This window comes from Bactrocera dorsalis, chromosome 1 (assembly GCF_023373825.1).
Source record: "Bactrocera dorsalis isolate Fly_Bdor chromosome 1, ASM2337382v1, whole genome shotgun sequence".
Lineage (NCBI taxonomy): Eukaryota > Metazoa > Arthropoda > Insecta > Diptera > Tephritidae > Bactrocera > Bactrocera dorsalis.
This window is the reverse complement of record NC_064303.1, coordinates 4,484,916-4,510,163: the sequence shown is the minus strand read 5'-3', so window position 1 is coordinate 4,510,163 and position 25,248 is coordinate 4,484,916. Positions and strand designations below refer to the sequence as shown.

General features: G+C 35.9%; 1 protein-coding gene across 1 annotated transcript in view; it reads right to left on the bottom strand.

Annotated features, from left to right (window-relative positions):
- Positions 1 to 5,154: 5,154 nt before the first annotated feature.
- Positions 5,155 to 25,248, bottom strand: part of LOC105232481 (homeotic protein female sterile) — a 61,528-nt gene continuing 41,434 nt past the window's right edge. The window contains exons 2-5 of the mRNA XM_019992442.3: positions 7,065 to 7,562; positions 6,799 to 6,999; positions 5,988 to 6,735; positions 5,155 to 5,921 (exon numbers count right to left, since the gene is read on the bottom strand). Of these exons, the coding sequence (XP_019848001.2) occupies positions 5,413 to 5,921; positions 5,988 to 6,735; positions 6,799 to 6,999; positions 7,065 to 7,562 (1,956 nt within the window). The 3' untranslated portion in view covers positions 5,155 to 5,412. The remainder of the gene's footprint in view (positions 5,922 to 5,987; positions 6,736 to 6,798; positions 7,000 to 7,064; positions 7,563 to 25,248) is intronic.

The window sequence follows — 25,248 nt, the reverse complement described above, 5'->3', positions numbered from 1 at the left end:
GAAGTCATTTACAGTCATACCAACCTAAAAAATAAATATTTTGACAATTGGGCTTTCACGCGAAATTTAAATTCAACAGTCTTACTATTTTTTGCCCACACTTAAGCATATCAACAATTTTTCCTACAACTCACCGCTATGTTTGGAAAATCTCTAATTTGCGCATTTTTAAATAAAAACTACAATTTAAAAAGTTTACATTTAATTTTTCATAAATTCTTTATTAAATCGACGTTTAAAATTGTCATAAATTTTTCATTTAACATTACTTAGGGTTTTCATAGCTTTCATTTATAATTTTTTTCATCATTTATTTATTTCAATAATTATAATATTATTTGCGCGTTTACATTACCACTGCTTGCCACAGCGAGTACAATGGATTTAATCGCTTGCCGCCAATTTCTTTAGCGTGTAAATGCTGTTTTCTTTACTCACTTCATGCTCTTCCATTCGCTTGCGTCGCAAACGCTGTTTTTTTGTTTTTAATTAAAATTTCTTAGTTTATTTATATTTAAGTTAAGTTTGTCTGTCATATTTTCAATATCGTTTTGATTAGTTTAGCTTCCTAAATGTGGTTTTGTTTTCGTTTGTAATTTGTTCTGTTGCCTTACATATTTCTATAATTATCCTCAAATCGTTACTTTAAATAAATTCTATACGTTTTTGTGTGTGTATTTTCACCAAAGTTAAGTATTTGCTTTTTTATTTCTTTAATATCCGTTTTTTTACAATACACATTTATAGTAAATTTATTTATTTATACTTTTTTCGCTTTTCGTTTTCACTTTTCATTTCATCTATATCTAATACACTGTTGCTTTGAGTGCAAAATGCAGTTTAATTAGCATTTAAAAAATTTAACAGCATAACATTATGAGTATTGTACAATAAAATTGAAAACATTTCAAATATTTGCTATGGAAAATATTTATACAATTGTAGCGTAGTAAAATAATAACTTAAATAAATAGATAAAATAACAATTAATTAAAAATAAAAATATTTAGTGTAAAGTGTAATGAAAAGTTGAATTTCAAAAAACATAAATAAGTCTTAATAATTCAAAAGTAATATTTAACAAATATTAAAAGAAAACGAATATTAACAAAATATAAATTAATTTATTAATTTATTGTTATGTTTTTCTACAATTTTTTTTTCAAATGCGTTAAAATTTACAAAGAGAAGCTCAAAATTAAATTGTTTTCATTGTTTGATTTCTTTCTGGAAATTTCTTAAGTTCCTGGGTTTTAGAAACGAATTTGAATTAAAATGGTGTTAAAGTTGTTTAAAATCAGAAAAAAGTATTCATAATTAGTTTTTCAATATTTTTGTGATCCAAAATATTCAATGTTATTAAAAATTGCATTTTTTTAAACCTTCCGACAAAAATATGTTTAATACTATGCTATCGCCAAATATATAAGGTTAGCTTGCGTCAATTGTTTTGAAGAAGTTAAAGTTATTATTTATTTTTCTCAGTATTTTTTAAATAATATGTTAAATCAAAAAAGTGAACTTTTCCCAATTTTTGTATTTTAATTTTTAGAAAGCATAACCCCTTCGAAATAATATTTTTTTAACAGTTAGAAGAATTAAGTATTTTTCAAACTACTCCTAGAATATTGATATATTTTAAGATGCTCGAGCTAGTTTTTTTATTCCACGCTCAATTAACAAACTCGAAAACTTCAAATAAATAAAAATAATAATAATTTAACAAAAAATAAAAATAATAATAAAAAAACTGTTAAGTAAATTTCAAGCAATAAAACAAATAATTAAATTTTTTGTTAAATTTTTAAACAGTTTCTAAAATATTTTTTCAAATCAAAAAAAAATTTAAATTTTTTATCTACAAACTTTGGCAAGCTTCTACATCAATACTTTAAAAAATAGACTTTTTAAACAGTTGAAAGCATTTAGTATTTGTTCAAACTATGTACTTACACAAATTTTTAAATTTTTTATGAAGTCTGATGAAAGATTTGAATAAAAAGTAAATAATTTTTCAACAACAAACTAAAGGAATAATTTTTTCTTCAATATATTTTTAAAACTTTTTTGAAATAAATATTTTTGACTTTTTTATATTAAATTTTTTTTTAAGAAACTTTAAACAATTTTGAATTTATAAAAATAAAATTTATAATTTGTTGTTTAGTTTTTTTTTTAATATTTTTTAATAATTTATAATTTTACGTTGTATGTAGTTAGTATATTTTTTAAACAACTTTGAGAAATTTTGAAATTTGTAAAAAAGTCTTTTATATTAGAAATTTTTTGAAATAATTTTAATTTAGTATTTATATTAAAATTTTTTTTATTTTTTTTTTAAATGTTCAAAAAATTATTATTTCACATGAATGTTTTAAAATAATATTTAACAGTCAGAAAAATATATCCAAATTTTTGAAATTTTTTGAATTTACTCTTTAAATTACAAACTTTTTTGAAATAATTTGAATTTTTCTATATTAAAAAAAAAAAATTTTATATTTTCTTTATTTTTTGTGGATAGTTTTCAAAAACTTATTTTCTGAAATGTTTTAGAAATAATTTAAAAAATAATTTACAGTCAAAATATTTAATCTCTTTCAAGTTAGTTTCATAAATTTTTGAAATTTTTAAAAATGTTCATAAATTCTAAATTAAAAGGAACCTTATAAAATGTTATGTTTGTTTTAATGTTAAAAAAAAAATTAAAAAAAAAATATTTAATAGTAAGAACTATTTAATATATGTATATTTAAAAAAACTTTCAATAATTTTTGAAAGTTTTGAAATTGTATTTCATTTTTATATTTGAAATTTTTTTGGAATTTTTTTGTTTAATACTGTGTAATAATGTTAAGTAAATAGTTAAATAGTTTATCTACTAATGTAAGAAATTTCGAAAATAATGTTCAAATTCGTTTTTTATCCCAAAATATTTACATAAATTTAACGCAAAAACTTTCTTAAATGTAATATTTACAAACAAAACAAAATTTAAGTTTATAAGTAAAATATAACCAACAAAAATATGTAACCATAGCCATGCAGCTTAAATACTTAACCGTAAATCAGCTTTGAAATTAATTATTTTTCAAAGAAAAAATAATCATCCAAAATAAAAGTAGAAATTAAAAAAAAATAATAATAATAATAGTAACAAAAAATATATAATAATAATAAAAATTATAATAAAAAAATAATAATAATATTAATAACAATAATAACCATAATAATAATTTTTAATGAAAATAATAAAAATACAATAACAATAACGGCTAAAAACTCAAAATCTGGTAAGCTATTAAATAGATTTTTGTTTACATTTACAAAGTCAATCTCGGTTTTGCCTTTTTCCATAACTAAGCAAAAACTATTAAATAACCATTATACTTATTTTATCAGAAGCTACAAGTAACTGAGTTTTATAAGCTAATAAAACCTTTTATTATAATAATATACATATTTATTTTTATTTTCTTTCTTTAGTGTTTTTTTCTAATAATATTTTTTTAGTATCACCCTGTATAAAATTTTTCATAGTATTTTCGCAGTTTTTGGCTTTTTTTTAACTTTTAAACGTTATATAATCAAGTGGAAAGCAAATTGGTTGAAAAAAATATATAATTTTGAAACATAATCAATTTAAATTTTTTCCAGTAGGCTCCGAATAAGTGCTTTTACTGCTTAGATTTTATTGGAATTTCACTTTCTTCAATCAAAAGATTGTAATAAGTTCAATAGACCAATTTTAGAACGCACAAATGCAATGAAAAGTTATGAAAAATTCATAAAAATTCTGTTAGAAAATCGTCTCCAAAGCGACTCTCTTCACAAATCACTACTAATTCGCTTCCCGCTATCAAGTAGCTTACAAAAAATGCTAACTTAAATATACATTTTCAAAAGATAAAGCAATTATTGAGTCACATTAGAAACCTAGTGAAAACAAGTCTTAAAAATTGCATACAAAAATACAAAATAAGCATTATTTGGCATACAAATTTACATTGAGAGGAAATTCAATAATCTCATGCTCATTAAAGTGACATTTTACACTAGCGAGCCTTGACTCGATTTTTGTATTTGACTATTATTTTCGATCGATTGCGTTCCACTCTTTGCTATTGTTGTTTTTATTACTATTATTTTGTATTGAGTTTCAAGGGTGAGATTTACACATTAAATGTAAATACGTATTTTCTATTTAAGTTTTGAGCCAGACTTGTGTGACTAAACGTTGTTCTAGACGATATATTTCAAGTTGGAAGAAGAATATATAGAAAAAATAATTTTCGATACATTCAAGTGCGTTTAGAATACTCAAAATCTGTTTCTATATGTCTTTCATTTCACTCGTTGTATGAGCATGCTTGTAATTCTCAACAAAGTTACGAATTTTTATATTTGGATTTATTTTTGTGTAAATTGCTGTAGAAGGTTTTTGAAAGCTATAAAAAACAGTTAAGAACAGAAAATTCTGCTAAGAAATTGCTAAGAAATATTAAACAGACCTTATTAACCTGTATACTGTAACCTAAGCCCGAGCACATAGTGGCGACAGTAGGTCGAAGTCAAAATACTCCAACTTTCACAATTTCACTTGTATTAGACTACTTTAGGCGCTGTCGCCGCTTTATTCCATACACCACTATGGTCTCAACGTAAGTTATACAAAATTTACATACAAATTATCAAAAACTCAGAGGCTACTATTTAGTTTGTCGAGTTCAAAGTAAAATCTCAAAGAAGTTCAATTCAATTCTTTCTAAAATTTCCTCCTAAGATTCTAATTTATAATTTGGTTTGTAGAGCTCAAAGAAAAATCTCGAAGAAGTTCTATGCAAAATGTTCTAAATGAAGATAGACATATCTTCTTAAGATTCTAAAAGTGAAATCTTTAGAATTGAAGCCGTTATTCTTGGACCCACGTAAGTTTTTCGTTTAGTCACACAAGCCCGGTGTTATGTATTGTTGGCTGCTATACTAGTTCAAGAAAATTAATGCAAGTAGAACATCTATTTATTACATAGTTTTGCATTTAAACATTTGGCTTTGGCTATTTTTTTATTTTATTTCATTGGTTTTCTGCTGACTTGACTATTTTTGTTGAGTTTTTGGTTACTGCTATTATAAGTGTTGTTTGTTGTTTACTGTTAAAATAGGAACAACCCGCTCACTTAAGAGAGGTCTATGGTGAGTTTATGTCTGCTATAGAAAATGCTGCCTACAAAAATTCATGCAAATGAATACGTTTTTGCTGAGCAAAAATTAAACGCTACTTCGACTACTTAAACCCAAAATATTAATTTCTTAAAAAATATTAAAAATAAATGAAAACTCTCAATTCTCAAAATTAACCACACACACATATTCACCACACAATAAAATGCAACTCTGCGCCAATTTGAACATTTACTGCTGCTGCACGAGCAGCTGTTCGACCTGATCGGCGGTGCGTAGCAGAAATGCTGCGCTCTCCCGATACGCCGAGATCACCTGACGCGCTGCCGTAATTTCGTTGGGACTCAGTTTGTGCGCCAACAAGGGCGGTGGGCGTACGGCAGCAGCCGCAGCCACATTGGGATCGTTCATTGAGCCGCCAACCATTTGATTGGCATTCATGCCGGTCGCCATGATTGCTTGCTGTTGCTGCTGCTGCTGTTGTTGTTGCTGTTGCTGCTGTTGTTGTTGTTGCTGCTGCTGTTGCTGTTGTTGCAGCTGTTGTAGCTGCTGTGTGGCGGTGACGAGCGCATTGTTATTGTTGATGGAGAGACCACCAGTGGCGACCAAACTGGTGAGATTCGGTGCGCCGACACCCATCACGCCGATATTGTTGTTCGTATTGACGGTGGTTGGGGCGGTGGTGAGTGTAACACACGTGCTGGTGGACGATGGTTTCATGGAGAGATCCGTAGGAGCAACTGTAAGCAGAAACAATAAACATTGAAACGTAAAACTTTTAAGTAAAAGCGGCGCGTAAAACTCACCATTGCCAAGACCTGCTACACCCGGAAAGTAGCCGGGATAGGTTGGCGTGCGACCGGCAGCCACTGCCGCAGCGGCAGCAGCTACAAATGGCGATGCTGCTGAAGGTGAAGTGAAATCTGATGGCCGATAAAGTGGACTTGTGGCAGGCAAACCGGCCAGCCCACCCACCGTACCATTGGTTGGCGTATTGCCATTCGATAATACAGCTGTCAGCGGTTTTATGTCCAGCCCACTAGTGCTGCCGCTTACGCTTGTATTCGAACTTAACGCCAGCGGTGAGCTGCGCGCCGAGTTAATGCCACCGCTGCCACCGCCAGCGCCAGCCGTTGAAGCAGCCACAGCGGCGGCGGCAGCAGCAGCCACGGCAGCGGCTGGTGTCAACGATAGTGGTTCGGCGGCATCGGAGTTGGGTGTGGAACGTGCGAAGCCGCCACCACCGCCGCCAACAAACGGCAGCGTAGACGTTGTGACGGTGGAGATGGCGTCGCCAGCCGAAACCGATGTGATGGTGGAATTACCAACGCCACCCACGGATGTGGCGGAACTGGTGGCAGCCACGGCGGCCGCGGCAGCTGCTGCCGCTGCTGCTGCAGCTGCGGCGACGGCTGAACCAGGCGCTGGTATGGCATGTGTGATGGGCTCCAGGCCTATACGCATACGCTTGGCATTCATGGACTCATTCTCGCAGGCAATCGCCAGTATCTGCTCCGCCTGCACGGACGTCAAGTGTGCTGGTGTTGGACGGGTCTGCGGAAAAATATAACAATGTGCGTGTGGTGTGTGCTTAGTGTATAAGTAACGGTGACTTACGGTATTATCCCAGCCTTCGCGTGTTTTCTTGTTCCGTCGGCACGACTTCAGATACGTTCGTATACGTTTGCGTGAGCGATCGCTAAATTCGGGGAATTGTCGTGCACACGAATCAATGATTGCTTGTATTTTTTCTTTTGGCTGCTTGGAAATTGGCACAATGCGATCAAGATTTTCATCCACAAACAAGCGCACGAACATCTAAAACACAAGATATCAAGTTAGTAAGTGCCAATCTTCCTTTTAAATGCACAATGAGTACATACATTGAACGCCTTCAGCCGTTCGGGGTCATGTGTGGCCAACTTCTCGTCTAGTTTATCATCCGAATCATCCTCAGAGCCTTCATCCTCCTCCTTCTGCCCCGACGAGTTCGTCTCATCCTGCGCCTCCATGGGCGATGTGACATCTGTGCGCGGCACTGGCGACAAGGATATGTCCATTTTGTTATTTGCCGCATTTTGTGCCAAAGCGTTCTGGTATTGTGCCCACAAACCACCAACCACACCCAAATCGGGTCCCTCAGTGCCATTGCGCACCGCATTTGAATTCTGATAATTCCAAGCCAACAACATCAGTTTCAATTTGTCGGCATCCTTCATTAAGCCGGCATAGGGATCCGTTTCGGTGTTGTTGTCACCGCCAACGCTCCCAGCCACCGAACCCGCTGCGGCGCCAATACCCACAACACCGCCCGTGACACTGCCGCCACCATTACCGGTCGCGTCCGTGGTGGTTGTGGTCGCTGCAGCTGGGATGGTCTCCTGAAAGCAAACAAAATATAAAAGCAATGATTAATAAGTGAATGTGGTGTAGGACACAAAATGAGGCTAAAGTGTTGGTTGGAATTTGAGAAAGCATATTTTCGTCATGAGCCAAGCAGCGCCTACTTTGAGCGCGCAAGTCTCAAGAGAAGCAAAACTTTTGCCAAACAACTGTGATTTGTTGTTGCTAGGTAGCTACTTTGTTTTTACTAAGTTGGTGCCAAAGACGCTGAGCAACAGAAGTCGTCTCCGGTATTTAGTACTGCGCCCACTCTTTGTCAGAAATTTTCGTTGATTTGATTTATTTTAACTGAATGTTTCGTTTTGCAAACTCTTTTATACAGACACTTTGCTAGAATCGTTCCTGTTTGCATCGAGCGCAGACTTTTGAAATTTTCTTTTCATTTTCTGTTAAAATTTTTGGGGAATGAAGCTTCTTTGTTTCTTCGTTGGATCAAGTAAAAGTGCAGATAGTCTCGCTTCAATGCATGCTGACCGCTAACTGTATGTGACAGCCAATCATGGGTGTAGCCCCATAGCCAAAAGTTAAAGTCCGCAGCCACGAGTCATCGACTGTCGGTTAAGCAATCTTCATTAGTCCTGCCCTCACGCTCCCACACTTGGGTTGGTTATAAACTTTTATGACCAAAGCATAGCCTGCCAAGTAATGGACACTAATACACACATACGCACACATACACCTACATTTACGTGTGTATTTTTTAATTCATGGAAGGCATACGTAGCATCTAAGAAATGAATAGAAGAACCACAGAAACTTTTTGTGCACTCTCCAACAAAAATAGGGCTTAAGGCACTCCAAAGGATACAAATGAATATGAATGTGTGTGTGTGCATGGCATATAGTTGTCGTCTGCAGTGTATGTATAAATGCACGAAAAATACAGGACCTCTATGTTCGCCTGCTAAATCGTTGCATAAATGAATATACAAGCATGTCTATATATGTATGTATGTATGGATCAAAGTATGCTTGAGTGCTTCTCCCTTTGGGGTACAATTGAGATAGTACAGTTTATTGAAATACTGGGGGTCAGTGGAAACAAAGTTTCTTATATTTCTTCGCATGAATGATTGAAAGGAGACAAAGTGTGGCGAAAGTGTGCGCCCTTAAAGCTTTGTATGCAACCCTTTACCCAGTGGCTCATGCCACAGACACGGGCAGGCTTTGCTCTTCTCGAGAGAAAGACGTGCTGTAAAGGCAAGAAATTGATTTAATTGAAAGCTAAGCGCATGCTTTTTTTATATTTCCTTAAAATGCGGTTTGCTAACTTTATCTACCACAATTAAACAGATAAAGTAAATGAAAATCGATGCGATTAAAATGGGACTGGGAGACATACTATAAAAGTCGAGCCGAGTAATTGGAATGAATGGTAATGGAAAGGGAGCCTGCTCGAAAATCTAAAGCGAAAAGCTGTTTCTTAGAAAAATTTTGAGCTAAAAATTTAATTTACTAAGAGTTGGTAATGAAATTAAGTGACTTGCAAAAGAATTTCCAGTTCTTTGTTATTCAGTTTTGGATAGGGTGCATATCATTCCATTTCTCGTAAGCCGGGAACGTATGTGTGTGGTTCATATATTTATTTCTGACGTAGCGTAGCTTATAGGTAGATGTCTATAGATAAGAAAATCCTGGATTTAACACTTTCCTTATTGACAGCCTCCTCCAAGCTCTCGAAATAATGAAATATGTACTTCGCTCTCCTCCTTGATAAAAAGCTATCATGGAAGCCCAATGTTGAAGAGAAGGTGGGAAAGGCATTTCTTGGCTTATATTGCTATAAAGGTGCTATCGTTAGGTGATGAGGACTCTCATCAAGTGTTGTGCTTTGGCTTTCCGAAACAGTAGTTAAGCCAATACTGTTCTATGGTATATTTGACTGATGGAGTGCGCTTGGTAAAGCCACACTTAAAAACAAGCGGCTCGATTTGGCATCAGAGCTTCGTACAATACCAACGATAGCCCTTAAAGTAGAATGGCCCTTTTCAACATAGCCGGCAAAGGAGTATCTCTCTCCGGAAAGCCAAACACATTAAAGGTCCCAGAATTCGATACTTCAATGGATTTTCATTAAGGGAGGTACGCATCCACTTCGATAGCAAAGGTGTTATACAGGCCTTAAAGATGAGGTAAGAACATATCGATACTTTCTCCCCTACAATTTCCTGCTTTCGCCACACTAAGGCTGAAACATCTCGGTTGCTATACTCTCTACGATCTCGGCGAATTAGCTGGAGTAGATATCAGCCAGTTTAATAAATTTTCGGCTGGCTCTAAGCGCTTTGCAGATATACAACCGTCGTTTTGATCCGTATTTAGCAGTTCTGGACGTCACAACGGACTAGCGTATTTAGCATTCGAAGTGGAATTATTCGTGGTCTCACGATTTTTAGCCTATTTATTTTATCTAAGCAGACCTAACCTACTTACTCATAATGATAAAACGGATTGCTTATAATTCATAAATAGATTTATCAAACTTTCAGAGCAAGTTCAATATGCTTGGAATATATATTTCTTCTCATAAACAACTTAGAAAATCATTTTATATACAAAACATCTTATAAAACTTTAAAATTTCTTTCAGCTTTTGATAGAAAATATAATTACACATTGAAATATATATAATAAATTCCATTAAGTAAGGCATATATTCACAACCCATTCGAAATTTTCTGGAAACTGACGACTTTGTTAAAGCCCCCTCTGCTGTTATATATAGACTTTTTGAATACGAAGCCTCCCAAATTCCCTTAACCAAGAAATTTCCAAAGAAAATGCTTTATAAGTCATTTGCTGCTACTTTAGCAGATTGAGTTTAGGGTTGAGTCAGTCCTACTTGCGGGTAAGGCAACCGCTACTCCATCCTCTAAGCAACTGCGTTTCTAATTCCCAAGAAAGCAACATCTTTCAATTTCAAATGCCAAATACCAAACACTTTCATCTTAACGACAAATAATGTCACAAATAGTTTTCAGTTCTAATGTGTCGGTAGTTGCGCCTAAAAGCGGACTGTCATACATGCAAATGCATAATCGTAATAAAATTTTACGTACAGCGAGATGTATATATGCAGCCATTTGACTGTGTGCAGTAAAGTTATCGCTTTCTAGTCAGCCAAGTAGCTGATACAACAACAACAGCCTTTAGATTTCGCAACTTCCAACTCTTCTTATAGCTCATATTCGAGTATTAAATGAAGCGAATGTACTCGTAGTTAGGGGTAGCGGGTTGTCTGCTGCTTAAGTTAGACTTTCAATGACACACTATAAATACAAAATAATTATATGGTTACATGTGTACTTCCTTCGTTTGACTGTAATGCCTACAAGTATTTGAACTTGTGAAACGCTACGGCGCTTAGGCTGAGGTAGTTTAATATAGAGCTGAATGAAGTATATAGTTAATGGAACTTACTGAATAGTACGATATTTTATTAAGGTTTCAAGAAAATCATTATTATGTAAGGAACTGGAAAGAGAGCTTATGATGCCTTTAATCATTTTCTCGTTCAGATTATAAGGATATTGCTTTGTATATCTAGCGATATAGCTCATAAAAAATACATATGTGAAGCCAGTACTTCGGCACTCCTTAAGTTATCTTAAGAAAAGACGTTAGCATCAGTTGAACGGAATAATTAATGAAAAAAAAATAAAAGACCCCTTCAAGCCCTTGATTCATATCGTTCAGCTTGTACGGCAGCTATTTGCTATAGTAGTCCGATCGTAACAATTTTTCCGGAGATTACACTAATGCCTTAAACAATAAACCACGCCAAATTTCGTGAAGATATCTCTTCAAATGAAAAAGTGTTTCATGCAAGCCGATTTCATGATTCCGATTGTTCAGTTTCAGCTATATGTAAAATTGATCCGATCTGAATAATTTTTTCGGCGATTGCAATAATCCCCTAGATAATAGTCCAATGCCAAACATCATTGCAGTACAGGTCCAAGTTCCTATTAAAAATTATCTTAGACAACTAAGCTAGGATCATCACCAGAAGTAGGCATACTACAAAATGAAGCTTTTGATTGACACTGTTGCTATTGTCATTGAAAATGTACCGCAGCAAAGTGCAATTATGTGTGGAAATATGGCGAGGGTGTGGCTGAAGTTGCAAACTAACTGCAATTAGGTTTGGCCAATTTTTTTAAATACCCGCTACACACATAACAACAAGGCTATCACAGTAAAAACCCGCTTTGAGCCTTAAAGTTTAGTAGTATTAAAAAAGCGAACATAAAAAGTTACTGTATAAACTTAAAAAAAGTAAATGAGAATGTACGGATACGTGACTCTGGGTAGAGTTCTGCAGGAATATTGAAAAGGAGTGACCGCGACTGGTACTCGGTACCCACAGTGTTGTTACGAATAACACAGTATGTGTGTAATAGCTTGGTAGCACACTTGGCTGTCTATTTAAGCTTTATAGCTAGGCTGGCTGGAGTTAGAAGTCTAAAAAGTGCTCACCTGCCTGCAAAGGGAGACAGTGCTAATTCTCTCACCTTCATTAATTTATTTATGCATACAACAGATTTTTTATGCAACAACAAGTAAATGTAAATATATTTCCATACAATATATATACATTTTATGCGCCTATGTAACTATTCCGCATGCTTTTCACCACGCTATGCGCCTAAATGTAGGCAAATGCTAGCATTTACTCGTGTATGGGCGAACGCACATATTGTGCTGTCCACCCGTGCTCGTCGCTGCTGACAGACTTTTATTTAAAATAAATTTTATTTTATATTTTAAATATAACGGTATTGTATGGCGTAGCGGCAAAGGCATAAAATATGCAAAATAAAGTAAAATTACGCGCAACGCTGTTTGATGGGTTTGCAAATGTATGTGTGCATGTGTGTGTGGCAGGCTACAGTTGCGTGTCGAAACGAAACAAACCAGACATTTTGCAAAAAAAAGATAGTAATAACAAAATCAGCAAACCAATGGCAGTTTGTGCGGCGAATGCCATTGCAATGCGCCTAAATGCAGGCTAGCGTTTTTAGCATGGCAAGCGGTGTAGGTTATATTTGCATATACATTATATATATATAGTATATGGTATACTATATTTTTTATTAAACCCTTGTTTTGTGTCATTTTAGTAGCAACATTGCAACACTGTGCTGGCTTTGCTTGAGCGCACACACAATTTAACTAAGGAAAAAGTAAATAAGTAAATAAGCCGTAACAACAAAAAGCTTTTTAAAGCGAAATAAAATTAATTAAATTAAAATGAATTGAATGTCTATGCAATAAAATAAAATAAATTACAATTAAAACACAAACGTTTTACGATCGCCGGAAAATGTGGGCAAACTATGGGCAAGCAACACAGAAAAAGTGTGAGCGGTAGAGGGAGAAGGAGCGCAAGCAGTGCCGTGTATAACAAAAATGATGAGCAAATAACGGCATATATCTGTCGCCGTGCAGTCGCGCATATTATTTGTTTACACTTGTTTTTTAACGAACTTAATTTTATTTTGAAAATTTCAGCACTGCAATGTGGCTTGTAGCAGTGAACTCAAAACTAATTTGACGCGGCCACTTCATGTGTGTATGTGCCGCACAGAATGCAGACACAAAGTCATGAGCGCAGCACCGTTAGCAATGTTACATACATGTTGCCACGGCGCCACCCCCACTAATGCTCAATATGGACACTGTGTTGCTGCGCCTAAATGTATGTCAACTAATGTAAAGTGCGCTATGTGTGTAGATAATGGATGTACAGTGGCATGCAGGTGATAAAAAGCGGTTTAAAAGGAAAATATACGAGAAGAAAATGACAATTTTAAATCTTTTTTTGGGTTCGGTGAGTACAATTGCCATTTTTATTATTTGTTTGATATACTTCCCCCTTAAGTGCGACAAAATTTTCGGCTTTATACATTGCTTACTTCGTCTTGCTAAGATTATACGTATTTTTATGAGCTCGGCGATTTTCGTTTGTCAAAAGAAATGCATCAAAGAATTTTTTGGTGAATTCTTTTCTAAAGGCAATACTGTAACAATGTCGCAGCCTTCATATTTGCCAGACATGGTGTGATTTTTCACTATTTCAAAAAATAAAAAAAAAAAACCTTGACGGAGCCTCTTCTTACGAGATATGTAGCTGAAAATCGCGAAAAGAGCCAAAGGTTATCCCAAAAATCCAGTGTACTATATACTAGTGAATTTACACGACCTGAAGACATACGTGATGCATTTGGAATCAGCCCTCAGGTATACGCAACTACCTTCACCGCAAGTACGACCCACTGTGCGCTCGCAAAATCAACAAAAGCAAACACTAACACAATTGTTCGCTTTATTTGTGGGTCGAATGCGTCGATTGACTTTATTTGCTTGTGGCATGCCATGCATCCACGCACACACACACATTCATCCACAAACATGTGTATAAGCACTCAACTGCTAGTTATATATACCCACATTAGATTGTATGCGTTTGTGCATTGTTAATTTGACAGGCGTATAAGGGCAGCCGAAATTCAGAGCGCGCATAGCGAGCACAACACAAATCATCAAACATTCAAACTTTGAGGCAGACACATGATGAGGCGCTGTGACTGGGTGCTATGCAAAAATTGCTGGCACAAAAAATAAATTCAATGCACCACAAATATATGTAAGTGTGAGTGTGTGCTTGTGGAAAAAGTATTAAAGCAGCAACAATGTGGGCAAATCTAGTAACAAATGGTGGCGAGTACACCAAGCGGCGGGTATACATGCAACAAATTTAATATATATGATAACTATATACATATATACAAAATATATGTTCCGTTTGTGTATATTTATTTGTTTTTTAACTAACAACTAAAACCGTGTAATTTTTGTGACTTTTTTCGAACGGTACATCTATTACTTTAGCCACATTGCAACCATGTAATTGCATTCGGAGTGCATGGGGCTTATTTACTGCATACCGTGCTTTGTGCATACTCAAATAAGGCTATGGGGAAGGTGATGCAGGTGGTAGTATAATAACGCAGCTCCGAAGCCTTTTTACAATAAGAACGCGGAGTTTGGGAGACCTTTTATTCTACAGGGAAACTGTTTCATACAACATTGGGCGATAAGCAACAAATATGGCAATACATATATTAATAAAAATTGAAAATTCGCAACATTTCTAAAGCAAGTCTAAATTGCCTCCAATTTTTTTTTTTTAATTTGAAGATTTTTTAAAATATAAGCATATATCGTCACCTAAAATGCAAAGTAACTTAAGATCACTTTTCATAAATTTACACGCGAAGAAAAACGTTATAATAGAAACCAGTCATATTGAAACAAAATTTGAGTTTTGGTTAGGAAATGGTTATATAGTGGCTATGCATTGGTTACAAAATGCTTATGTAGTGGTTATAAAATGGTTATATAATGGTTATGTAATGGTTATATAATGGTTATATAGTGGTTATAAAATGGTTATAAAATGGTTATCTAATGGTTATAAAATGTTTGTATAATGGTTATAAAACGGTTATAAATTGGTTATATAATGGTTATAAATTGGTTATATAGTAGTTATATCTGAGAACGGAAGCTGAAAATTTTGCTACATATGTAACATGACGTAGTGAGTCGTAAACAATAAAACCTCAATTTCGATTTTTTTGATGATACGTTGTTTTGCATTTTAGGTGACGATATACTCTGAATGTCCTAACCTGCAACGCACAATATGAAATATTGCCGTTTAAGTCGAGCTAAACGAAAATATTAAAAGCCAAAAAAGTAAAGTCTCCGCAAAGTAAGCTATCAGAATCTCAAACTTAGTTCCAAAACATTTCTAGGTAATAACTTAGCATACATGTAGGAGTACGCTTAATACGCTTTCAAGCCAAAATTCGCGTATATACTTAATGTCCCAACACCTATTTACTAGCTTTGCCAGCGGCTCCACCAACAACTTGAAAAAATCTTACAATGTTTGCTGCAACAGCGCACGTCTCACTCTTATGACCAACGCACAACGCTGCGCCTATAAGTAGACTACAACAGGCAATAAAAAAGTACGCGTCGTCGTGAACGTGAAAGCGATAAAAGAAGCATGCCAAAAGTTTGGTTGGCTGCTGGTCAAGTTTTTCGCGGTCGCATGTGTGTTGGTGGTCGTTTTTTATTTGCCAGACGTAGCAGCATGGACAGCAGCCAAGTTAACGGTGGTGCTGGTGGTGGAGGGAGCACGAGTGTTTGTATTTACAATGCGTTGAGTAGCGGGCAAAGTAGTCAATATGTTTGCGTGCGGCAGGGTTAAGCAGCGATGGAGTTGTGGCATTGTGTGAAACTTAACGCGCAACGCAGCCGCGTTTGCTGTAAGCGGATGCAACAGTCACAGCGCAGCAGTCATTAAAACAACAACAAGGGCTTGCTGCAGCAGCAGCAGCAGCGCGACACTAACAAACAGCAGGCCTGGACCTTTTTATGCCAGCGGAAAGCAGGTTGCAATTTGCGAAAAATAAAGCACAGCAAAAAATATTATAAAATAAATGAGTAAAAAACACACACACAGACACAGACACTCATACTAGCAGCCATGTAATGCGCGTTGCGTGCAACAAAAATCGTGTACGCCAGTGTGGCAAGCAAGCGAGCGCGTGGCTGACGTACGCATGGAAAAAAGAGAAAAACAGACAACCAGCATTGGTGCAAAAGTTTTTATAGGCGGAGCTTTTTTGGTCTTTTTTCGTATATACCACGCACTGGCAGCAGACTGCGCCGCCCGCCCGCCGATCGTGCGTATGTCGTTGCAATGAATGCATTATGCTGCCGTTGCCCACACGCCGATTGATGCCACACACACCGTCTCGCCCAAACATATAACGCATTTATTTATGTTTGTATGTGTGACGGCGCAAATATTGTGCCATGACAGACACAGTGTTTATTGTTATTTTTGTTTAAGTTGTTGCCACGCTTGCCAGTGTGGCACTGTATTTTTGTCGATGTTTTAATTTATTTTTTACCCATTCGCGCGCGCGGCACAATTTCGCCTGTGCGCGCTCTGCTATGTACATAAAAAAATAAAAGTAGATGGTTATTATGGCACGCAAAACACACACACACGCTCATATATAAAATCACACAATCACACTCTCTTGCATATGCACGCACATATGCTGTATGTAAGGCTGTTGCATATCCTGCTTACAAGCACTCATCCTCATTTATTTTAAGCTTATGATATGCTGGTGATGGCTGCTTCCCAATAGCATTGCCCGTCACTCGTCACAGCCTAGCCGCCGTGCTAGTCAACAACAACGCGTTGATGCACGCATTTTTAAATGGTTCAACCGTGGCTCACGCACTCACCCTGACACAGCGCGACGCACACTCCTGCGAATCGAGTACAAATCGACCTCCACACTGCTGTGTTGTCTCCAAATCGGTGCACAGGGAAAATGCATGGTGAACTGTGTAATGCAATGCCCGTAGCTGGTTAGTGCACTGCCTGCGGTCGCTTGCTGGCCACCAGTGCGTATGAGTGCCATAGTTGCAACAGCAGCATGTTTGACTTCTTTAATTGCTCGCCTATTGCGAAAATTTGTTTTGTATTTTCCCAAAGTAAGTAGTATATTTTTTGTAAATTAAAAGTGCTCAAATTCTCGCTGGAAGTTTTGTGAGGCCTTAGAACATTGGAAGCGCAAATATATTTGAGCCCATAAAAATGATAAGTTAAATATATCAAGTATTTGTATATATGTAAAAAAAGCTCTACTTTGTTAGGGCGTCTTGCACATGCTAAAGCTATGGTGTAGTAGCCTTCACAGGTATTTTTCTTATAGGTTCAAAGGTTATAAAAATACCATTATTCAGATTTTTCATTATCACTATGTGTGGCAGCTGTCCGAAAATCAAAAATCTAAGTGTTTAACTTGGGCTTCCAGATTTATTTCCGAGATGAAAATAATGTAGATAGAATTATCAAAAACTACTAGGTATTGACCCAGAGACCTTCATTTAATAAAAATGTACATACCGTTGATCACATACTCCTTTTAGAATCTTTACAAATCATTATCAGAGCCTTCGGATCTCTATTCAATTAATCGGAAAAGTCTTTTTAGCCAATAAAGAATCTCTTGTGACAGCTAATATTGATTCCCGTCAACTCTTAAGGCCTACCGAAAGTATGAAATCTGATAAACCTAAGTTAAGTGAAAGCCGAACAGTGCAGTGGTATTTATGTATATCTCTATCTTTTGAGGTAGCTAATATTGAATCTAGCCAACTCTCATGGCTTACCCAAGGTATGAAATCTAAAATGTTTCAAGCTCAGTGCAGCGAATGTTGGTAGTTGATGAACGTTTTTGGGCATTTGTAAATACAATATTTGTTCCTGATTTAGAACATGCAATGCTTCAGAAATATGTAAACACAGCGTCTACCAATAGGTATGATGTGATTTTGACAGCTCGTGATGTTTACTTATGGATTTATGACAAATTTTGTCAGAGTATGCAGTAAGGTTTGACATTTTCTTATGTCACGTTGCACTGTGTTATAACGCTTGGAAATTGTTCTGAGAATATTAAGCAAATTCACATTCTCCGAAAAATTCACAAATTCATATTCTTCAAAAAATCATCTTCTCCGATTACACCCATTTCTAGCTTAATGGCTTCGACAATAAACAAAATTGTTACTAGTGGGGTGAGTCGAAAGTGGTGGGAGAGATCGTGTGATCTTTTCTTCGTTCGTTTGATCCTTCTTCTTTACTGGCGTAGAAACCGCTTACGTGGTTATAGTCGAAGGAAGTGCAAGTGCATCCCCAAAAATTGACGTTTGCTGCGTATTATGGTATGGCGACATCATCGGGGCTTATTTCTTTAGAAAATTAGACAAAAATGTCTTTAGTACCATAAACAGCGAGGGTTACAATACGATCTTGACCGATTTTTTCCCAAAATTTTATCAAACCGATGCGGATAGTCTCTTTTTCGAATAAGCCGGATCACTGCCTCATGTTACACGTCATGGACACATTACGTGCAAAGTTTGGCAACTCGTTAATTTCGAGAAATATCCCAGTCCACCAAGATCATACGATTTTAAGGCCTTTAGGTTCTGTCCCTGGGGGATCGTTAAATGAAAGGCTTACGGCAATCAACCGGCAATGGTCGAGGAGTTCCAAGACAACATTCAGCGCACTATAGCTGAAGTTTCAGCCGAAATGATGCGCCGAGTCGTGCCGTTGAGGCTACTTGGTCGACATTTTGTTCAAATCATAGATGGCATAAGAATATCTGTATAAGAAAAAACAGAAACTAATTTCTTGTCATTTTTTTGAAAATTGTTTTTTATGTTTTGGAATTCTCAAATGGTTTATGAATTATTGGCATATAGTTTCACATTAACATAGATGTTGTGTTGAGTTAATTTTCACATATTTAAGTTTAGTATGGGAAAAAGTATTCCTTTATGTCAAAATATGTCTTAAAAATTCCTTGATTCAGTTACTTTGCATTTCCAAGCCTTAAAAGCATTTCTAAACACGGGGTAATCAGCCACTACTCCAAAACATAACACCTAAGGCCCTTGGGCTTAACAAATGACGCGCTGCATATAGCGCTGAAGAACACTAATTCATGTACAAGTAGTTCAATACTCAAGGCGCTTCAATAGTTCAAGTTGCATGGAAATACTAGAATGGCGCATAACTTTGCAGCCCCATGAAAGTAACACCAGCATGCAAGTGCCGCCAATAATGCACAGTGGTGGCACTGCACAAGCACACACACATACATTAATTTATTTTTGTATGTATGTATGGCACTCCAACGCCAACATAATAAGCAATAGACGTTATAATTTTTCCGATTGCCTCATCCGCCACAGTTTCACAGACACACACACACATACATGCGCACATTGCGCCGGCACATTTTCATTTGCATTTTCATTTTATGCACTTTCTTTTCACATAATTTTCTAAACACACGCACCAACGCACACACATATACAACTGCGAACGACCGCATGTTGTGCCTGCTTATGCGTTGCATATTTACAGGCGCCGCAACATTGGCAAACTAACAGCTGCCTAACTCGATGACTAACTGACTGACTGAATAAGTGGCTCGCTGTGCTTGTGCGTTGCGTGTGTGTGTGTGAGTACGGCTGATGGCGTTGAGTGCCGTAGACAAAAACAAAAACAAAATCAGCTGTAAAGAATACGTAACGGTACGAAAAAAACCGAACGGCGGAAACTCAGCAATTGGCAACGCATTGCATTTGGAAAAATTGTTGGAACAATAGCTGTGTGGCGGCGGTGACGCTAGAATAAAAATAATAACAAGAGAGAAAATAATACAATAAAGCAACAACAATAACAACAACAACAATGCATATGGTAAATGAAACTGTGACGTTTGACGCACAATGCGTTCGCTGCAACAATGCGGTCATTATTTATGATTTGCACCAACGCATTGTGCCGCACACACGCATACGTACGCACGCACACACATGCACTCAGCAATGCACACATATACACTTAGCAACGCTCACGCATTCATTGCTGCGCTCATTCGTTGCCAAAGCGGGTGCATTCACAGATCTAGCTTAATACTTGTGCCGCTGTGTGGGCGTGCGTGTGCGCTTTAATGTCTGAATGGCGCGGAAATTACCAACGACAACAACAAATATAACAACAACAGCTGCAAATGCAAAAATACATGCGATTATTATAAAAATTGCCACGACCAAACACCCAGAAATGCAGACAGCCGTAGCACCGCTGCCGCCGCTGTTGCCGCTGCTGTTGCTGGCTGCTTGGCTGTGCCCCCAAATGTAGGCAATGCCACAATTCAATGTGAGTACAATCAAATAGCTTAACGTTGCGGAACGAAATGAGCATTTTCCGCTCGCTCGTTGCTCACTTTGTTTGTCTGCTTTCTTTTTTGTTATCAGCGCATAATTTTTTTCATATTTTTGTATTTTTATATATTTATTATTTTTTGCTTTTGTTTTTGCATAACTTTGCACGTGTCTAAAGTGTAGGCGTGTAATTTTCTTAATTAGTTGGACTGGTTAGTTTGAATTCAATGTTGTTGTTGCGCCTTGTTTTTTATGACTGACACTTCTGTGGCGATATTTTTTGTCGGCGTTCAGAAAATCGGCAGTGTTGGTAAAACGATTTAAAAAACTAGTTTATAGTAATTTGAGACTGGGTTGTTAGAGGCTGTTTCTTGCTAATTCTGGGTTGCTGAAACCACAAATGACAGTAACAATTTTCTAACACGTAGGACTTTTTGTGTTGTAGTGAAGAGGTGTATTAATCAAACCACTACCATTTACTAAAATGAAAAACATAGCTGTTCGTAGAAGAAAATTTTTTAACAAAATTTCGTAATCAAGATACTTCAAACACCCCACAGACCTCTTAGCACCTCAAAAAAAAGTTTTTTTCTTCAGATTTGTTGAGTAGTGTAACTATTGCTTGATGAATTGGTTAGCAAATTTCGCTTTGCAATATACTTTGTTTGTCTTTTGTTCTTAAAGATTGTGCTGATAATATATAGAGATTATTAAATTTATCATATCATTCGAAATTTTGCAAAATCTCTTAACTCAACTTAGAGCTTTCTTTCTTTGCTCTAAAAATATAAATGAAGATATTTTTATAAAACTTTCGGCTATACTTCCGGTTAAGTCACCGATCAAATTTGTTGAAAAATTTGCACAGACGTTTTTTAGGCTATTAGAAAAAGAACCATGTGCTTTTCTTGAGGGAATTTTCAAAATAGCTGGAAAATACTTTTTTTCAAAGAAGAAAATTTAAGATTTTTTTTTTTAACAAAAAATAAAATTGTTCTTTACCAATAACAGCTTATTGAAAAAGTTATTTTTTGTTATTCATTTTAAATTTTTTTTATTTGTTTATTGAACATTTTTGAAAATTTTGAAATTTTTTTGTAAAATTTTGTGATTTTTTTTTATTTTTACTAAAAAAAATTATGCCAGAAAAACACATATGAGAAACAATTCAAGCTTTTTATGGACTTTTAACCCTTAAATGCATGATTTTTTCCTTTTTAAATACCAAGTGTGCATTTGTAAGTGGCGCGCCAAGCTGTCAAATTATTAAAATTAAAAAGTGAAATGTCACATCATGAAAGTTTGCGTTCAAAAACCAACACAGATATTTTTAGCACCTAATAAAAGTAAAAAGTACTGTGTTTGAGTTACCGTTTAGAAATTATGTAATGAAGAAAACACTGATGTATATATACATCATCATGCATTTAAGGGTTAAGTTCTTTAAATACTGTTGTTTTTCCTACTGGGTTTTAAAAAAAAATTGTACTCATTGAAATTTTGTCTATTTGGTGCTAATTATTAATAGATTTCAATAAAAATGTAATAATCGAAGTTTTTCCTACTGGGTACATATTGTAGGTGGGATTTTATAAAATTATACTCATTAAAATTTTTCTAAGTGAATTCTATTATTAGCGTGTGTTGATAAGAATTGAAGTTATAAAATTTTTTCGTGCTGGGTTTCACTTTTTCGGGTTACAAAATTTTGGGTTATCAACAAAAAAAATGTATATATCTTTTTCAGAAAAAAACTCTCAATTTTTCCTGCTGGGTTCGTCTTTAGCAGATAAAAGCTTTTTCCTACTGGGTACAATTTCAGCCAGTTAAAAAATCATAAAAAAATTCATAAAAAACTATAAAATAAAAACATTAAAATTTCTCCCATTGGGTACTCAGTTTATTATTGATTTAAATTTTTCCTACTGGGTAATTCTTGCGCCTCTTCCAAAGAATGATACGCATTTTGCGCTATGCATTATACAAACAAGTGAAAAATGGAACACACAAACACAAAAGCCGCTACGCAATGTACGCATAAATGTACCATATTCAAACATTATAAATACATACATACCTACTTATTCCGCGTACTTACATAATTAAGGGTAAATAAAAACTCGTAATAATTGCATGCGAACAAACATCGGATCAAACAGGGTCTCAGATTCATTGCAGCCCACTGCTGCGTATAAATATAACGGGTTATTGCATTAGCGCCTAGAAGTTGCAGCATTTTCGTTGCCACATGGGTTTATGCAACAAAACGCATTGAAAACTGCGCGGTCTGCATTAATGGCAGCGCGTATTATTTGTATAGAAGCAGATGATGAGTGAAAAAATACGATTTCCTATCTGCGCTCGTAGATTTGTGTGAAACCGCTCACATGTCTGCTTATAATTGTAAATATGAAGGCATAAATGATTGTCTGTGCGCCTAATGGTTATACTAGGCCATGCAGGGCTCATTGTTGCCACATAAGTAAGCGCACTGCAATGTGTTGCTACAGCAAAAAAGTTGCAGTAGCAAACGAAAATGGAGCAATAGCTCTAACCGCAACAACCACAGCAAGAAATGCATATTCTAAAGGGTGATTTTTTAAGAGCTTGATAACTTTAAAAAAAAAAAAAACGCATAAAATTTGCAAAATCTCATCGGTTCTTTATTTGAAACGTTAGATTGGTTCATGACATTTACTTTTTGAAGATAATTTCATTTAAATGTTGACCGCGGCTGCGTCTTAGGTGGTCCATTCGGAAAGTCCAATTTTGGGCAACTTTTTCGAGCATTTCGGCCGGAATAGCCCGAATTTCTTCGGAAATGTTGTCTTCCAAAGCTGGAATAGTTGCTGGCTTATTTCTGTAGACTTTAGACTTGACGTAGCCCCACAAAAAATAGTCTAAAGGCGTTAAATCGCATGATCTTGGTGGCCAACTTACGGGTCCATTTCTTGAGATGAATTGTTGTCCGAAGTTTTCCCTCAAAATGGCCATAGAAGTGCGAGCTGTGTGGCATGTAGCGCCATCTTGTTGAAACCACATGTCAACCAAGTTCAGTTCTTCCATTTTTGGCAACAAAAAGTTTGTTAGCATCGAACGATAGCGATCGCCATTCACCGTAACGTTGCGTCCAACAGCATCTTTGAAAAAATACGGTCCAATGATTCCACCAGCGTACAAACCACACCAAACAGTGCATTTTTCGGGATGCATGGGCAGTTCTTGAACGGCTTCTGGTTGCTCTTCACCCCAAATGCGGCAATTTTGCTTATTTACGTAGCCATTCAACCAGAAATGAGCCTCATCGCTGAACAAAATTTGTCGATAAAACACATTTCGAACCGAACACTGATTTTGGTAATAAAATTCAATGATTTGCAAGCGTTGCTCGTTAGTAAGTCTATTCATGATGAAATGTCAAAGCATACTGAGCATCTTTCTCTTTGACACCATGTCTGAAATCCCACGTGATCTGTCAAATACTAATGCATGAAAATCCTAACCTCAAAAAAATCACCCGTTATCATGTGAATAAAAGAAATGAGGGAGAAAATTATAGAATGCGCTTAAAAATAACCGCAAACAAAACATTTGAAACAGCGCACTCGCCGCCGAGCGTACAATATGTGGCACAGTGGGTTAAAACGAGCTATTGAGGATGAAAAGACGTAGCTATCCAGTATCCGCGAAAAACTTTTCTAGAGCTGGCAATAAGTGCTAGAAGGGTTATTTAGTGAATAACTTAGATTTAGATAAGCTTTTCAGTTGTTAAAGGTACCAGACGCTCTAAAGATATTCACTGAACTTCTACGTCATATCATTCACGAATACTTTGGTATGGAAAAGTTCTGTGAAACTTGGGTGCCGCGCGAGCTCACTTTTGACCAAAAGCAAAGCGAAGTTGATAATTCGGAGAAGTGTCTGGAGATGCTGAAGTGTAATAAACCAAAAATTTTGCATCAATATGTGACAATGGATGAAGCTAGGCTCCATTATTTTACTTCGAAATCCAATGGAGGGTCATCCGCGTAGACTGCACAGTCGGCTAGCATTCCATTTACCATTTACTATCTTGAAAAACGAAGGAATTTCAACAGCTACTACTGTATGGCATTTATTGCATTATTTGAGGTCAGAAATCACAGAAAAACGGAAGCATTTTAAGAAAAAGAAAGTGGGGTTTTGCCAAGAAATCTATGCCAAACATCCATTAATTAATGGGCTTCTCGTTCCTTCCGCTCTGCCATATTCTCCAGATCTGGTCTTCAACGACTATTTCCTGTTCCCAGATTTCAACAAATGCTCTCTGAAATTTTGTCGAAAGAAGAGGTGAACTGAGGACTATTTTGAAGCAAACAGTTGGAGGGTTGCTATATTCAGTGTATCACCCTTACAGGGAACCATGTTAAATAAAGAAAAACAATTTTTACGAAGAAATGTGTTTTACTATGGTAGACTGGGAACTTTTCAATTGACCGAATACATAGTTATTGCCTTGCAGCCCTTTTCTACAGATCGTTTTGTTAAGAATTAGAACATGTGTTTTTTAGAATGAGCCTTCTTCAAAAGTTTACTCCATAGAACCATAAACAATTATATAAAATCTAATATTTTTTTTTGCATTGAAATTCCTTCGAAATTCTATCGTAATTAGGGCGAGTCCATCGGTGAACTTTCAACTTCAGAGCCATTTTAGAGAACATTGTTTTTAAAAAAATAAAATTTGTTTCACTATTCATATCCACCACACCACTGTGCCCACGATTCGTGTTGCCGATTGTTGCATTCATTTCTGATGGCGCAGCCGAAGTGTGGTGT